Source organism: Populus nigra, chromosome 11, assembly GCF_951802175.1.
Source record: "Populus nigra chromosome 11, ddPopNigr1.1, whole genome shotgun sequence".
NCBI lineage: Eukaryota > Viridiplantae > Streptophyta > Magnoliopsida > Malpighiales > Salicaceae > Populus > Populus nigra.
Window position 1 is genome coordinate 7,996,753 of NC_084862.1, and position 18,644 is coordinate 8,015,396.

Genomic DNA, 18,644 nt, shown 5'->3' on the forward strand with positions numbered 1-18,644 from the left:
CAACCCACCTAAAAAAGTGGCTAGAAAATCAAGCTTGAGTTTAGTTTTTTTAGACTTAAAAAACCATTTGTCAACCTATTTTCATCTAAAAAAGCCTAATAAATACCCTTACAATCTCAATAAACCAATTTCTCAATCCAAAATACCCTTAAATCAATCCAAAACATAAAATTAAACAAAACAAATCTTTCTCAACCCCAATATGCTTTTTTGACAAAATAAAGGCTAAAAAACATCTCAATTGAACTCTTCTTGTAAAATAAAACTCGTTGACAACAAGATTTGTTTTTTGAAACATGGTCAACCGATAATTTTTCTCACTGTCACTATTTTTCAATGATTTTGTCTATCCTCCCTCAAACTTAAGGACTAAAAATAAACAAAATAATATTTTGGACCAAGCTATAATTCTAAAAACTAAAGGGACTATAAAAGAAGTAAAAGAAAAATAGGTTAATCAAAAAGTACTTCTGTGAATTTGATATTGGCCACTCATTTTTCTTTTGTTTTTGAATTTGATCCTTTTTTTCTTTTGATAAAAACCTTTTAAATCTCTAGAATATATGAAGATAAGAGACTAGCAACTCTCAAAACACCCAAATCAACTCATAAAAGGATGTAATAAAAAACAAAGTTTGATGGCCAAAATGGAAAAAAAAAAGGCATTGTTATAATTCATAATGAAAATTAAAGAGTGGACAATAAATATATTTGTAGCAAAACCACGATCTCTTTTAGTTTTCTTTATAATTATAATTTTAATTATGATTGTAATATAATTGTAATAGTTCAAATTTCATATCAATAAATTTATTCAAAACACAAAATGATAATTTATCATCAAACAATTTATAGCATAACACTAGATCATTGGCTTCTATTATGTTGTGGATTGGATTAATTTTTTTAACATAAAAAAAAGTCCAAGCATTGTTAATTTGTTTTCTAATAAAAACAATAAATCTTAAACTCAAAATATGATATATATTGAACAACTTATTTTTTTATATATTGCTACGGTGACATATTGAATGATATTGTTTTATTAAATATTGAGATCACGACATGTTGGCTTGACCCGGGTCATAAGACCATAACAAACCTTAAATCAAATAAAGATAAACTATGAAGACCAATTATTAATCAACTCAATTTTAAATTATATATATATATATATATATATATAAAGAGGACAAAAAAGTCAAACTAAGTTAATCTGTCAATTCAACAATCAAGTGATGATCGAAACAATCTCATAGAAAGCAAATCGAAAACAACTACAAAACCCAATTTTTTCAATGTTCAAGTATATAATTGGAAAAAATCAATCAAAAAAGAACAAAAAACAACTCAGGTCATTGAAGGCTAACTTGTTAAACCCATGACCTAGGTTAACCCTATAAAAAAAACCTATTTTCAAATAAAATCAAATTACAAAGCCCAATTAAAAAAAATATAAGTTAAAAAAACCAGAAAATAAACAAAGTCAACCCTAATCAACCTGTCAAACCCGCAATTCAGACCAAGAGATCAAGATAATTCTATAGAAAGCAAATTGAAAATGATTACAAAATCTAATTTCCAACCAATTCAGTGTTAAAGGATAAAATATAAAAAATATAAAAAGAGGTAAAAAAATTAACTTGGATCAACTCAGGTTAACCTGTTAGACACGTGACTTAGGTTATAAGATCAAGATAAATACATTAAAAGCTAATAAAAAAATTATGAAATTGGAAAAAAAAACTAAAAAAATTTGAGTTGTTGAATGATTAAATTGAAAAAAAAAACTAAACAACAAAAACTAAACAAAAAACATTCCAAAAGAGTAGTGTTTCATAGATATGGTTACAATAATTTGCCCACACCTTTAATAATAACTAATTACTTAACCTGCGCTATGCCACAACTTGTGTATTTTATTTTCAATAAAAATTGGATATACATGCTTTATCGATGTTTTTTTTTACATAAAAGATTTTAAGTGTAAATCAAAAAAGTCAAGCAAGCATTTTAATAAATAAATCAAGAATCGTCCATGTAAATAAATTAAAATAAAACCATTAACAATAACTAAAAATAAAACTAGAAAAATCAAGAAATAAATATAAATTAAGATATTTGATCTCGCAATATGAAAATTTACTTGGTGTGTTAATCGAATTTGTTTTATGAAAATCATTTTTTTTGTTCCACCAAATGATAAAAGAAACAAACACATACATGAAATGAATTGAATAAAACAAAAGAGAAGAAAAATATTATGCAAGACTGCACACATTAGAAATATCTTCTAAACAAAAATATTTTTATTAATTAAAAATAAGTTTCATCTAAATAAAACATAAAAAAAACATTCCTAGATGAATTAGAATAATATTTTCAAAAATTAAATACATACAAAATAATTAAGAGAAAAATTCTATTAAAAAGGTTAAATAAGCAAAATAAATGAAAATTAATTGAAACATAAACTATATATGGCTCGACTTATAGCCCTAATATTTTTTAAAAAAAACTAATGCGAACGATGAAATCAAAAAAGAAAATGAGTAAAAAAAAAGGATGTCAACAGTATTAACTTTTCAAACTTGTGACTTGGATCACTAGACCAAAAGATAATGAATGGAAAAACCACAAAGTTTAATTCTCAATAAATCAACGTTGAAGGATAAAACCAAAAAAAAAATCAATCACACAAAAAGATCTAAAACAAAAAAACACAAATAAAAAAATGAGGGTGAAAATCAAAACAAAAAATAAATTAGAGGGCAATCAAATTTTTTTTATTGGAGGGTTAAATTGAAAAGAAAAATAAATTTAACAAAATAAAAAAAATAAAAGAATGAGGATCAAATTTAAAAAAATAATACACCATAAACTTTGATTGAATGATGAAATTGAAAGCCAATAAAACTGTAACAAAAGAACAAAGAAAAAAAATTAGAAACCAAAAGAATAAGGATCAAATTGAAAGATATTATATATGAGAAATTACAATTGAATGAATAAATTGAAAATGAACAAAACTTTTATAAAATGACGAAGAAAAAAATCAAAAATCAAAAGAATGAAAATGAAAATTGAAATACTCTAACAAAAGAGGACCATTGAGTGCTTTTTTGGGGAGAAAAGAGAAAAACAAATGGCCACTGGCGACGAACCGTCCATCTGCCTCCTACACGCCCCCTCATACACACTGGAAGAGGATGCGACATCAATTATTACGCCCGTCATGGATGACAGTATTCCAACATTAAACGTTGCCACACGCGTCACCTGAATGGCGAGGGCGATGCCCACTTGTTAGTGCATGTGCCAACTATTTTTTTTTTTAATATTATATATTATTAAAATACAAAAATGTCAATTATTGCTCCTAAATATAACAAAAACAAAAAAAAACAAAATATAAAGATAAAAATTCCCCTCCAAGGCAATTTCAGTTTTTTTGACCCTAGGGTTGGTTTCATCATTTTATTGCGCAGTAAAAATTAAAATTATCATAAAACTCCTTTAAATATTTTTTTTTTACTGTAGGATTTCTTTGGTAATTGTATTAGTCTAAGAAAAGTGAAAAAGACCTATGTACCCGTAATAAATTTGGAAAAGATAGATGTCCCTATCCCTATAAAAAGATCATAGAGATGAGAGCAAAATGAGAAAAACATTGCGTCTCGAGTGTGAGTGTTTGTCCCAATTACTTGTAATAAGCGATGCTATGTGCTACCCAACGTAAAATGAGGACCAAATTCACCCATAGGCAATAATGACAGCTACAGTTGACCTCATAGCAAAGCTAAACTCTAATTAGATATGGCTTTACTCTCCACTGACCGAAATCATTTCCTTACTGATTTATGAAGTACAATATAGCTTATAGTTCTTTTTAAAGAAGAGAATTTAAATTAATATTGTGATGATATATAGATATTAAAAGAAATATTGTTATTTAAAACTAAGTTTAATGCACTAACAAATCAATTCTTGCCACGTGATGACCATTTCCATTTGATATTATCGTCAATAAAAATTAATTGATTGTTGGTTGAAATAGTGCTCTTAGAAAAAGGAACTTCATCATGAAAAATGATTGGAGTAAAAATTAGGTGCAAAACGTAAATGATTATTCTTTTTTACTTTGGCCCACTTTTTCTAATTTCTGGTTATTTCAATCTTCTTGGGATGTTTCAAGCTTTCTACGTTTCTTTTTAATTTTTTTATTGTTTTTTTACCCTTTCCAAGATTAATTAATTACGAAAACAAGATGGTAAGAGATTAGATCCAATATCCGTACACACGACGACGCATCATGTCCTATGATAAAAGGAACCCTTTAAAAGCAGGGTCTCACTCTCACCTCTCCTGATAAACATTGATATATTAATTAATTAGTTGATGTAACGTGCAATGCACATGGAATTGTTGAAGTACATGGGCTAGCTGGTACATTGTACATTCCCCCCCCCCACCCCCCGGGACCAATTTTTTAAAAAAAAAACATAAAAAATAACTATATGAGTATGGGAATTCTTTTGCAAAGCTGTTAAAAGAGGCAACACAATAAATCGTATTTATTTTAAAATTATTGATTTTTTTAATTGAGTCAATATTGAAATTGTTTTCTTCAAATAAAATCAAAATAAATCATATGAAGCTTTTTGTTGAAACACATGTATAGAGTGATAACCGCCAAAAAAAGATGCAGCAGTTCATTGATAACTGAGCTCAACACTTTATGGTATGTTGGTTTTCAATCATTTTTTTTCTGGAGTTATTATTTCCTTGAATTTGATGAATTTATTTTTCTTTCCAGGATGCATATAATAGTCGGTTACATGAGAGATACATGGACGATCCTTCAACCCATCTGGATATCAATTTGAATTTGTAGTTAGAGCCTTGGAGGTAGAATTGTTCGATGGACCCTATAGAAATTGAATGTACAAACTCTCTAACATTACGATCGAGAACTTGCGGATGAACCTAGGTTTGGAGCTAGCCAAACTCAACTGTGATTGGGCTTGGTAATGCACCAAGCCCCGAGAGATGGGTTTGGCGTTAGCTTGACCCAACCACGCTTGAACTTGGTAGTGTGCCTAGCTCAGGCACGTTGGATCTGGCGCTGGCCAAACTCAAGAGATTATTGAGTTTAACAACATCAATTTTATAGATTTTTATATAAAATCATAGATGAATCATTTCTTAACAAATAGACTTAATTAAACAAGTCTATACTCCATTATGATCATTAGATATATTAAAGTCTTTCATGACCAATCATTTCTTCATCTTTTAGCTGGAAAACAATTGGTGAAATACGACTCACAATGCAACTTAAAATATTACAAGGATAAAGTTACATTTCCTCTTTTCTCCATAAAAGGACACAACTCATGAGCTATAAATACATCATGAGACCTTCAGAACAAAGATGCATAATTTTCATTCTCTATTGCATATATATTTTCAGAGCAACTTTTTCTAGAATATTATTGTATTTTCTCTTTTTAAAAGGATACTTATTTAAGCATCAAAAAGTTCCCGCCTCTACAAAAAAGGACATTTGCAGGTATTAGCCACAAATACTAAGTACAAGTTACCAACCATCTTAGGTAGGGAGAATCTCTAAAACTAATTAATTAACCGATTATCTAGTTTAAAAGTTTTGTTTTTAGACTACTTGAATTTTTGAGACATCATTAAATATCAAACTTTGGGTACTCAGTCTTATAAGTTTTCAAATTTAATGTAAGATATACAATTTCAATTTAGTTTATTCTTACTATATATTTTTTCATCTAGTGGTTGGCTTTGTCGTTCAATTTATTTTATGTTATATGTATTGCATCTAATGGTTGGCACTCAACTTAATTATTGATTTTTAAATTTACTTATTTTTTTTAATTTATTTTCATTTGGATTTAAATATTTTCATTTGGAATATTAATGAAATAAAATTTGAAATAAATTGGTTTTCAAATTATTTATTATATTTAAATCTTTTTTATATTTTTATATGTTATTTGAATTGTTTTTACTTTTCTAGTTTCATTTTTTTCTTCTTATTTTTGGGTTTTATTTTAGATTTTGTTGAATTTTTAAAAAAGTTAATGTTTAAATTTTCATGTTTTGAAAAGTGAATTTTCTTTTAATAGTTTAAGGGGAATTTTTATTCAAAAATTAAAAAAAGGCACATAAGAGTAAATATGAATATACAAGGGCATATGAGATTGAAAATTCTTAAAATAATATATGAAAGAATACTATCAATTAATGTAAAAGAATAAATGGATTAATTAATCTTTTTCATGATTTTGAGGCTTGTGTGTTGGGATTTTGTTCTTGGTTTATGGAGTTGTTTTTCATTGCATGATTATAGTTGTCATGCATGTTCTTTTATTTTATTTATTTTTTTTCATTTTTTTTAATCTATAAAGAGGGGTTTATAGATAGGCTTATCATATACAATGAAGAGAATATTACGTTTTATATATTCGAACATCTAAAAGTGGTCTCTCCACATTCATGTCGAGATTGAAATTTAGGATGTCTCTATTAATGAACATAGAGATATCATGTTATCAAGAAGCTATTGGAGAACTCAACCTAAGTTCTTACGCTAAGTAAATCTTTCCTTTACCGATTAAATCAACTATTAAAGTTAGAGGTAAGCAAGCAAAAAAAAATTAAAAAATCGATTAAATCAAGAAAAATAGAAAAAAAATAATTTAAAAAACCGAACCGTGAAAAAAAAAAACAAATTAAACCGATTAGAATTTTGAAAAAATCGACCAGTTTGGTTCGGTTTCGGTTTTATAAGCCTGAAACTGAAAAAACCGAACCGAACAGAACCCAAACTGAAAAAACAAGCCAAACCGGAAAAACTAAGCCAAACCGGAAAAAACCCGATCCAAACTGAAAAAATCTAGCCAAATCAGAAAAAAACCGAGTCAAACCAAAACAAACCTAGCCATACCGAAAAAAACCAAGTCAAACCAGTTTGAAAGAGTTTTTGTTTTAAAAAAACCTAACCGAACCAAAACCAATCGGTTTGAACTGATTTTGATTTTTTTTTAAAAAAAAATTCGGTTTGATTATTATTTTTTTTGATAAAAACTAAACCGAACTGAAAATAACCACCCTTAATTTAAGCCATAAAATCTATTTTATTGAGATAACATATCCCCTATTCTTGTTTTTTGAAGGTGGGTTTGACTTAGTTAATTGGCTCCTTGATTGTTTTTTTCCTTGGTGCTTTAGCATAAACAATACCTTTTTAAATATTAATATCTGAATCATGAGTTTTGATCTTATTATACAATTTTGTTTTTCAAAAAAAAGAATCTATTTATAAATATTAATGGAAAGAAAATTAATTCAAAATGAGTTAAATCCTCCAAAAAATAAATAAATAAAAGCACCACAAACATTAAAATTAAAATTAAAATTAGTTATATCCTCTTTAATTCAAATCTTTCTTGAACGTGCCAAATACGATGAAGTTAATCTTTCTGTGTTCATCACTCTTGAATCTTGCGAGGCCGTAAACATTTCCTGTAGGCAGTACAAAATCCTTAGAAATAAATACCCAGCAGCGAGAAAAGGAGAACGCCCAACTTATTCATCTGCAAGCACAGAAAAAGAAAAAGGAAAAAGAAAAGAAAAGTTTCAATCATGGCTTCACCTTCCAAATCACTTTATTACAAAGTAAAATCCGCATTTCACGCTGCGCTGGTTAAAGGCTAACATGCTCTCAATCTCACTTACACCCATACACGTGTGATTTCTCTATTAGTTGTTTGCCTCTTCTTTTATTTCTCTTACAAACTCCTAGCTTTGACCACCTCAATGAACTCCACCATGTCGTGAACACAACTTCACACGATGAAAGCCCAGACTCAGCTGAGTGGACTGTGGACCCGGGTTGTCTCGCTGCTTTTTCGACCCGAGTTGTTGAGTCGGACCACAAACACCATCATCACACACAAACTCTAAAGATTGCATGCCCATCATGGCTCTCTCTTTAGACCCTATTAAAGCCCTTCCTTTCACTTTTACATTTAACACTACACACCATCAGCTGAACTTGAGCCTGCCATTGCGGAGATGACTGAGCCTGTGCCTGAGCCTGAGCCTCCATACTCTGTTGCTGAAGCGGTTCCCGGCACGCCTGGGATCCGGGAAATAAGGCCCGAAAAGGGTTCTGAGAATTTCAGGTTTTGCAATGAACAGAATGGAAATGAAGGTAACCAGGGGACGAGGAAGGTTGGTTTGAGAGCAGAGATCGACACGTCTCCTCCGTTTGGATCGGTCAAGGAGGCTGTGACACGGTTCGGTGGAAGCGGGCCATGGGTGCCTTATTACTATAGGATTGGAGAAAGTTATGTAAGTAAATTCATTTCTTTTTTTCTTTATTTATTTTCTCGTATTGATCATAATTTAAATTCTTTTTTTCAACATAGTGTTCAATTGGCAGTTTGAGAATTAGTCATGTTAAGGTTTTGATTCTTGTTGCGTGTGAGCAAGATCGATGAGCCGTTTGTCCATTGCTAAACTAAAAATAAAATATGGGAAAAAAATGTGTTATTTCTTCGTTAATTTGTTTTTAATTATATCAATAAATTTGTTGGTAGATGAAGAATGGCTATTGGTTGAATCACGTACAAAATCAAGATATATAGTGGAGAAAAAAACATTATATATATAGGTGACAATGATCACATTTTAGGTCACAATCCCATACAAAAAATTCTTCTCAATTAACTCATTTATTTTATGTTCTAGCAGCTTTTACTTTTTAAATTATTTTTTTTATTAAAAAATATTAAATTAATGTTTTTAAATATATTTTTAAATAATTTTAAGGTATTATGTTAACAATAAAAAAAATTATTTTTATATATTTTTAATTGAAAAACATCAACAATGTTAAACAGAGGATATATATATAGATTTAGTTCATTCTAATATTGGGTAAACTACACCTATAGCCTCCCAAGTCTGCTTTTCTAAAATAATATGTTTAAATTTTATAAAAACAAGTTATTTTACCGGAAATTTGTGTCTTTAAAGGTTAAATAAAAAAACTATTTAACTTCCAAGCACATCAATATTAAATATAATGCTATATTTAAGTTCTAGAAGAAGAAAAAAACATGTTTTTAGGCAATATTCCTTTTTTATTTATCTATGTGTTTCTTATGAAATATTTTTTTTATTAGAATCATAGTTTTTTGAATAAAGGTTAAAGGCAAATAAAACTAATATTCATAAAAGTCTCAATTACCAGTTAAGAAGAAAAAAATATATTTCTTTGATCAAATATTCCTTTTTATATCCATGGGTTTCTTTTTTTGTTTTGACAAAAAAGATTTTTTTTATTGGAAGTTTTATTTTTTAAATAAAAACTTATTATAATCTGAAAAGCAAGTTTTAATAATAATAAAAAAATTCATGACTTGATAATTTTAAGCAACTTTATGAAAAGTAAAATAATAATTAACTCAAAAATTTATATAGAAAATTTGGAATAAAAATAACAAAATAGTAATTTTGTTCTCATTGAATATTCCTAAGAAATTTTTAATTTTTTTCTCCATATTAGTTTCATATATGATTATTCATAGATTAATCTTTAATATTCCCATAAAAATTATAATCTTATATATAAAAACATGGAACAAAGGAATAATCTTTTAATTATCATTATAATAATTTTATTTTAAAAAAACTTTATTCTATAATTATAAAAAATTAAATTGAAAACATCATGTGAGCAAAATTTCACACAATGTGAATTCCAGATCCCTCCCTTGCAAATAGTTGCCTGACTGTTCATTGTTGTTTAATCAAGATCGATGGCTTCGAAATTACATAAAGATACCATGCTTCAGTTCAAAACTTCTCTCTAATTTAGCCCCTTTGAATACTCTTATTGAAGAGATCAATTTTCTAGTAGATTGATCTTCCTTACTCCTTCAATCTTTGACTGCCAGAAACTACTTTCTCAATAATACTTCACACTGTCTCAGTACCCAACGTGGAGCCTATATTTTGCTCTAAAAAGGTTTCATATGAGGAATCTACTGGTATTTGATTTCCTAATCTGATGTGTGATCTTTAAAGCATGCATTGCAATTTGCACATGGTGTATTTCTGCACCTTCCCTTTCAGATAATAACCATGAGCTACAGGGCGTTGAGGATATCGACATAAAAAAGGTAGAGGAGCAAGCAGCAGAATTGGAGAAGCATCTGATTGTGAAAGAATTGGAAACACTCGATGTCCTTGAAGAACTTGGAACGACAAAAAGGGTTGTTGAAGAGTTGAAGCAGCAGCTGCAAAAGGAAGCGCTTAGATGCATGACAGTTCCTGATGAACCGATGTCAAGTCCTGCTATCAAAGAAATGAACAAGGGAAACTATAGCTTTCACGTCAACAACAGCGAACAGAGGTTAATAAGCTTAAGCCCTTGCCCTACGGCATCGCCTGATCTGATCTTAATGGAGTTGAAGCAAGCGAAATTGAACCTTGGTAAAACCATTAACGACCTTGGGGTGATTCAAACTTCTGTTGAGTCTTTGAATAAGAAAATGAAGAAAGAGAAAACCTTACTCAAAAAGACCCGTGAGAGGCTAACATCAAAATTTGCAGGGGGGTTATCTCTGGAGGAAGAGCTGAAGCAAGCAAGAACGAAGCCGCATATTGCAGATGATGTTGAAACTGATTACAAGGCAGGGTATTTAATGAAAATGGATGAAGTCCAAAAAACGGAAGTTTTAAAAGGAATGTTAGCTGAAAACATCAAGACTAACATCAGAACTGCTGAATTGAGGTTGCTGGCAGCCAAGAAGATGGAAGAAGCAGCAAGAGCAGCAGAAGCTGTTGCCCTGGCAGAAATCAAGGCTCTATCAACTGATGAGAGCTCATCGGGATATGCCTTGCCAGAACCAGAGAAAGTTCCCTCCTTTGAAGCAAGATCTCCTCTAAATCCTAAAGATCAGAAGGCCGAGGAGCTTTCCCAGAAGAAAGTGGAAACTTTGAAGCTTCCAAAGCAAGAAGTTCACTTTACTAAAATGTCTATTCTAAATAAGCTAAGGGAAGCAACGGAAGAAGTTAAACTAAGCAAACAAGCCTTAGAAGAGGCTCTGAACAAAGTCGATATGGCCAATAGAAAGCAAGTTGCTGTTGAAGAGGCTATCCGCAAATGGATGCCAGAGGATGATCAAGTGGGACAGGACGCATATTATCATACCAGGCTTGGTAATTTCCATTTGCATCCATCCGATCAACGGCAGGATTCTCCATTAAATGAAGTGAACAACCCCAATCTAATTGGTGATGGCCCGAAGCCTGTTCTGAGAACCACAGTTTCGATGAGGGATGTTCTGAGCAGGAAGCAAATTAGAGCGGAAGAATATGTTGCAGCAAGGCCAGCAGAAGGCGGCACAGAGAGGCAAAAGGTGGCTTTGAGTCAAATGCTTCATGAACTGAGGGAGGATCTAACGTTTCATCCGAGAGTTGAAAAACATGGAGGTGAACAGAAGCAGCAGTTCTATACACAAAGGAGAAAGTTTGGGTTCATTCATATATCGCTGCCCATGACAAAACCAGGCAAGAAAAAGATGCAAGATTTGAACAATATGAAGATGCATTAAGATGCAGTAAATTAGTTTCTGGTTGTGTAGTGAAATGTTTTTAATTACTTTGTATTGGTTTGGAGTTATGATTTTAGCTTGCTTGTGCTGCTAATGTATGCCCTTGTAGGTTTGTATCCTTTTTTCTCTTAGAGATAGATGATGTCTTTTGTATGGTGTACTTGCTGCTTTATTGTCCCTGGACTTGGCTCGTACTCTGAGCTGGGTATTTCATATTAATTTTTCCTATGGAAGGCATTGGGAGTCTGATGAGCTATTCTCTTACATGCGTGTTATGTTGCGGTGGAAGGACATATTTACGTTAGAAAATAATATAGATTGTATTTTAAAATTTTATTTAATAATTTAAGATATTAGATTAAGATTATTTTTTGATATGATATTAGAAACTTGATGACTAAGTGGTCACAAGTTTGAATCTTTCCTTTTCGAAAGTGAATTTCAGGAAAGTGAATTATTTTCCGATATTTGATAGTGTGATGAAAAATAAGTTGGAAAACACTTTCCAGTATTTGGTTATGTCATGGAAAATGAGCTGAAAAATAACTTATTAATGTTTTATTTTCTCAAGTTTATTAAAATAACGAGGAACAAATCTTACAAATTTAAAAGTTGAATGAGGATGAAATTGAAAAAAAAAAATTTCATAAATGATCTCAAATAAAATAAATAATAATCAAAATAATAGAAATCAAATCTAAAAAATAAAATAAAAATGAAAGATTAAGAAATTAGAATAATAATAATTAGCATTTCATAAATTATTTCAAATAAAATAAGTAACAATCAAAAGAATGAAGACTAAATTTGACAGATAAAAAATTTCAATAAGAAAATGATAATGGAAAAGCAAATAACAATTATAAAAATGAGGACCAAAGTTAATATAAAAATTAAATTTTAAGAGATGAAATTGAAAAATAAATATTCAAAACAATATATATATATATATATATATATATATATATATATATATATATAAATAAAATTTGAGAACCAAATTTGATATAATCAGCAAATAATATGACATTTATAATTTTTTCACAACTTCCGAAAAGTGTTTTCCGCCTAAATTTTTTAGGAAAATATTTTTCTGGAAACCAAGTCAAATTTTTCTTTGACTGGAAAGTGTTTTCCGTTGACCAACTTTTTTAATAATAAATAAACACAGAAAAATTTGGAAAGTGATTTTCCGAAAACCACTTTCTAGGAAACAAATATAGTCTTAATAAAAATTAAGTACAATGTAATGTGAACCTGTGCAAATTTCGAGCTCAAAAGGCTTTCACTTGAGAGGATGTGTTAGAAAATAATATAAATTATATCTTGAAATCTTACCTAACAAGTTAAATTATTGGGTTAAGATGATTATTTGACAAATAATAAACCACTATTGTTTTTCTAATCATGCTTAAGAAAGTCCCCTTGAGACAAGTCAGGTGACTTTGGAGCAGGAGTGACAAAACATTTACTACTAATTGAACATTATTTATGCCCTTTTCTTATGTCATAGATATACTTTACTAATTCAGATTCTGGCAAATATGAACTGCTACTTTGCTGAAGTATCCCGGACAGGAGTCCATAAAATGAGGAGATGGTTGTGACGGAGCTATGGCATGTGCATTTGTCCGTGGGCTGTGTTAGAGAAAAATACTCTTTAACGCTTGCTTTGTATATTTTATTTATTTACTATGTATTTATTCTAACTAAAATATAATTAAGCACTTCCATTGCAGGTGAAGATGCAAAAATTAGGTTGAATATAAATAATTACTATCATGGCTAAAAGCCGTGTATTTTCCATCCACACCTAATAATTTAAAGGCTTTAGTGTTGAAAAGTGTAGTTACGATTATTTTTTAAAGTATTTTCTATTTAAAAATATATCAAAATAATATTTTTTTTATTTTTTTAAAATTATTTTTGACATAAACACATTAAAATAATTTAAAAATATTAATTTAAAATAAAAAAATAAAAAAATTTTAAATTATTTTAAAAATAATGGTAAACAACAACGTAAAATAGCTTCAATTTTGAAAGCGCGGGGGGAGCAGCGTTCAGGGGCAAAAGATGTTGTCGTTTTGAAGGGTATTAACAAAAATACCTTGAACGTGTTCGCAGGTGCTCTTATCTTACCACAGCAATCACGACACGTACCTCGATGCTTCTTACGTGTCAACTTCTAGTTGGAAGTCGATGCATCTTCTCGTCCTTTTCTTCTTTTTTTTCGCAGCCGCGGGAAAAGTTTTTCACTTTACGAGCTAAGATTATTATTTTTATCCTTTTTGGCCCGCGCAATATTAATTGGCGCCTTTAGCGTTATCATTTGAGAAAAAATAAATAAATAAAATTATAATAAACTAATGGGGGTGTTTGCATTATTTTTTTAATTTCGAATATATTTTTTAAAAATTTAAAATAATATTTTATAAGTATTTTTATTTTTATATATTAATATAAAAATTAAAAATATATATTTTTAATATATTTCTTTTAAAAAACACAAACACTTATAAAATTACCCCGAACCATAATCCAAACAAAGAGTAGTAGAAAATTCTGCAGAGCTTGAAAAGGTACTTCAATGGGGAACCCGCCAAGAACCCGCAAAAGGGTCCGTGGAATCCGTCGTGCTCCTGATGGAAGTGCCTTCGAGAACTGGTATCTAAACTTATAAAATGCTGTTCTTAATTTGTTCTCTGTTTTTTTTATTATTATTATTAATTACTAGTAGTTTTTTTTCTTCATTCTTATCCACATTGCAGCAACAATTGTGGGGTTTTGGTGGCAATTGCTTTGGCTGATTTGCATGAATGTGAAGCTGGAACCAAAAACAATGTGAAGAGATTCAAAGGCTTGGATGGAAAACAAAACGTTGTCCAACAAAGCTTTTATGACCAACCCAGATCGCCTTTCCGTCTCTTCATGTACTACATCATTTTGGGGTTTATTAGTTTTCATTTAAAAAACAAATTAACAACTTCCAATGATTGTGCCCCGTTTGTCTGTTCATATTTGTGCAATTCAAACTGTTAATAGGACTGATTCTTTTAAATTGAAAACATTTGCTTTATTTTGTGGACATTTTTCTAGGGAAGATTTCATGAAGACTGGCAAGATTTGGAACATAATTGATATTGATCGTAAAGGGTTCGAGACTTGGAGGAACATGTCAAAGGAGGTATGATCATAAGTACAGTTGTCTGTCATCTGCACTCTATAGTGGACTATAAGCGAACCTGTTTTGGCTGTACAGGAGAGGCAACCATATATCACGAGAGCTGATGAGATTTACTCGGCTCATGTTAAATCTTTGATTCAAGATATTAATCATATGTCAGAGGTATTTTTACTTTATATGCCAGGTCTCATTGTTTTTGAACAATAGGAACCGAACACAAGTATATCTTTCGTGGCTAACAGGCATCGTTATGGCGTCTCCATCCTACTCCCATCAATTTTTTTTTTCTGCGGGGGTTTATAATTTCAGTTTACGTTCTTCTTTGGCCCAGAGTTTCCCTGTTTTGGGGCTCACAATTGAATATTTATACCCAGTGAATTTATAGACTGAACTTGGATGCATTTTTCTATCTTATGCCAAAATTGCTTGTAGACGCAATTTCCAGGAGGTGACTTGTACTGCTCATTAATGCATAATCTTGAAATAACTGACTTTTGGATTATTCCACATCTCCTATGTCCCTTTCATTTTGCTTTCTATCTATGTCGTTAAGTTGCATAGTGGTGTAGGTAATGGTTTCAGATAATGGAAATCTATCTACCTATTGTAAATAAATTAGCTTATGTTTATCATGTCCCATCTGCTGATATATATATATTCTCAGATACTGTCACCTAGCCCCTCCTTCTAACTCAATCTGCTTTCTAAACAGTACTACCGAACTTCTATTTTCAATGGAGGTCCATCATATTTATCAATCTTAAACTTTTTAAAGATTCAGCTGATGGGATCCTTTTTTGTAGGTAAACGATGAGGCAGATTCAGCAATAGTTGGGAAGTTTGATCCGGTGAGTCTACTTCTCTTCCATAAAATCAATCAGTGTTGTTAAAGCTGAAAGGTGCTCAAAGGTGTTAAGCTTGTAAAATGCTTGAGGCGCTAGGTGCACGCTTGAACAATATATATATATATATATATATATATATATATATATATATATATATATATATCTTCCCAATTAAAATTATATCATTAGAAAATAAAATAAAAATATAAAATACTATAGCATAATCATATAAAATTGTATTTTTCACCCATAAAACAAAATAAGATAATTTAAAATAGCAAACTATCAAATAGATTAAAAATCAAACTTAAATATCATCATCATTATTCATTAATCTTCAAAAACATCATCGATGCTTTCCTCTCCTTCACTTGAGCCTTCATATCATTAAGGTTTTTCAAATAGTTGTACTTCCATGCAGATCTCTTTTATTGTAATAAAAACATTGCTAAATATAATTTTAATTTACTGAATATATGCTAAGTACGAACCAAAATTTTAAATTTTCGTAAGAACTATGAATGCAGGTACACTATCAACTGAAGTTTAAAAAACACAACAAGAATAAAAAAAAAAAACAAAAAATAGAAATTTCAACACAATTAAAATGGATATGGACATGTGAAGAGAGAGAAAAGGAATAACATGGGAAAAGAAAGAGAGAAAAAGAGTGAAGAAGACAGAAAATAAGTGAGAAAGAAACAAAAAATGATAAATAATAAAATATAGAGCACTAAAAAATATATTTAAAGTATGACTTCTTCTATACTTCTGTTGTTCTTCTCTGTTCAACATCATTGTTGAAAAGTAAAGGTATGGCTGATGTTTCTCTTCTAAGGTGTTTTTCTTTCACTTTAATAATTTTTTTATTTTTTACTCTCATTTTTGTTTTTTACAAAAATACCCTCTAAATTATTTCTGGACAAATAGTTCAAAACATAAATAAATTTTTTTAAAAAAATTCATCATAAAAAGATATATTTTAAGCAAGCACTAGCATTAACACCTGTGGCATACACTCGCTAGGCGCTTGCCTAGGCAGCATTTTATTGAAATTCATCGCTTGAGGCTATAAAGACGTTGTGGCCTTGCTGTAGAGCTTAAGCGAGCGCCTAAGTGCCTTTTGACAACACTGGATAAAATTCAGTTGCCTTTCAATTGTTCTCATTCACGTAGTTGTTTATTTATCAGTCTACGAGTGATTTATTCTTGTTTGAGTCCTTGGCAGTTCTATGAACACTCTGAACACTTCGACAACTCTGACAGCTGTTATAGTTTTCAGTACAAAGATTTTGAGAGCTTTAACACATGGGAATGGTACCACTTCATCTATTATGCTCTAGTTTTGGCTGTCTTTAAGTACCAACAAAGCTACATTTTCTGCTTAAGCATGGCATTTCTAGTACACTGAACTTTACCTCTTGACTCAGGGAAATGGTGAGAACATGGATGGCTAAGAGTTCTCGCTGAATTTTGAAGATCAAATTTAAAGGTTCCCTTGCACTGGACTGATATAATGGAACCGCCTGACTGTAAATGGTGGAAAATGTGGAGAATTTTTACCATTACCTATCTTCTAAAAGGCAAGTCGATTGGCTATTGTATAGTATCGTTAGGAGTTTAGGGCTCTAACCATTTAGCTAGCTAGCAATTTTCTTTTGGAATTAATTTTTTTTACATTTTGGGGTCCTGTGATCTGAAATACAACCGAGTAATTTGGACTAGAGATGCAGGGCATTTTGTGAATGTTTATGTTAACTCGGCATTTCCAGTGCATTTAACGTGTTTTGCTCAAGGGTTTTAGCCTCCAACATTCGTTGTGAGTGGAGTGGCTGGAAATTTTTCCTAGAGAAAGTTTGTAGGATTATTATTTGTATGTTTAGCCTGAGTAATGTTATCTTTCAACTACCTTGGATTCAAACTCTATATCATATCAATATATAAACTGTCACACAGTCATACAGTCATTCACTCATTGTGAATGATGGTCTTAGATCCCCTTATTCTATTTGATTTTACGAGGTTACTACTTGTATTTTTTTAAATTAAATTTTATATCATGTAATTTCTTTTTTTTTTAAAGATAGATACAATTAACTTGTAACATCCTGAATGATGGTTGGCCTTGATATACAATTTCAATTTTTTTTAACTAATTTCAATACTGTTTAATTTTTTGCCTTCTTTGTTTTCTAGCACTTTAATTCTTATAATATTTCTCTCCTTTATAAACATTAGATAACTTTTTTTTTAAGGTTGGAGGTATTAGATCCTCGTATTCCATTTGATTTTGTAAGGTTGTTACTTATCTTTTCTTGGATTAAATTTTATATCACATAGTTTCTCTTTTTTTAAAGATAAAAACAATTAATTAATAACATGTTAATGAAAAGATTATCTAAGTGATCAACACTCACATTGTACTCTCCTCGTGAGGGCGTGTTGATATTTTCTGAGTGGTGTTCTAGAATGGTTTTTGGTTAGATAAAAGAATCGTCGTCTAGTATTATGGTAAGAATTCTAATTGGTTTTTTAGAGATTTTAGACAAGAGACTGGTTGCGTAAAGAGAAGATATTAGCATCCATAATACGTCTTACTTGAGATAGGTTATATTGTTTTTTCTCGTTGTTTACTATGGTATGATGATATTTCTATTTATATCAATCTACTATAGCGGGTTTACTACGATAAACTAACCCTAGTTTTGTAGATCAAGAAATCGGTATGGAATTGTGAAATGTCTTTAATTATCATTCAGGTTTTTTTCAGGATAAACTTGGATTTTTTTTTTGTCATCATGTCATTTCAAATAATATCTCGGATAAAATTCCATGTAGTTTTTTTTTATCCTTATATTATGAGTAAATGAATTGTAATATTTCCAATTATATCTTGGATATTAACCTCATATATATTTTTATCCATATATTAAAGTGAGTAATAATAAATTA

General features: G+C 30.1%; 2 protein-coding genes across 3 annotated transcripts; both read left to right on the forward strand.

Moving 5' to 3' along the window:
* Positions 1–8,044: 8,044 nt before the first annotated feature.
* Positions 8,045–11,924, forward strand: LOC133668472 (WEB family protein At2g40480). 2 transcript variants are annotated; one of them, XM_062088343.1, is made up of 3 exons: positions 8,045–8,388; positions 10,197–10,536; positions 10,657–11,924. In XM_062088343.1, the coding sequence occupies exons 1-3, from the start codon at positions 8,110–8,112 to the stop codon at positions 11,658–11,660; spliced, it is 1,623 nt and encodes a 540-aa protein (XP_061944327.1). In that variant the 5' UTR covers positions 8,045–8,109; the 3' UTR covers positions 11,661–11,924. The 2 variants fall into 2 exon arrangements, with proteins under 2 accessions (XP_061944327.1, XP_061944326.1); XM_062088342.1 differs by having other exon boundaries at positions 10,197–11,924.
* Positions 11,925–14,172: 2,248 nt separating this feature from the next.
* On the forward strand, positions 14,173–17,613 carry LOC133668275 (high mobility group B protein 7). The gene is made up of 7 exons (XM_062088051.1): positions 14,173–14,327; positions 14,432–14,593; positions 14,760–14,847; positions 14,923–15,009; positions 15,651–15,695; positions 16,921–17,009; positions 17,123–17,613. The coding sequence occupies exons 1-7, from the start codon at positions 14,251–14,253 to the stop codon at positions 17,160–17,162; spliced, it is 588 nt and encodes a 195-aa protein (XP_061944035.1). The 5' UTR covers positions 14,173–14,250; the 3' UTR covers positions 17,163–17,613.
* Positions 17,614–18,644: the final 1,031 nt, after the last annotated feature.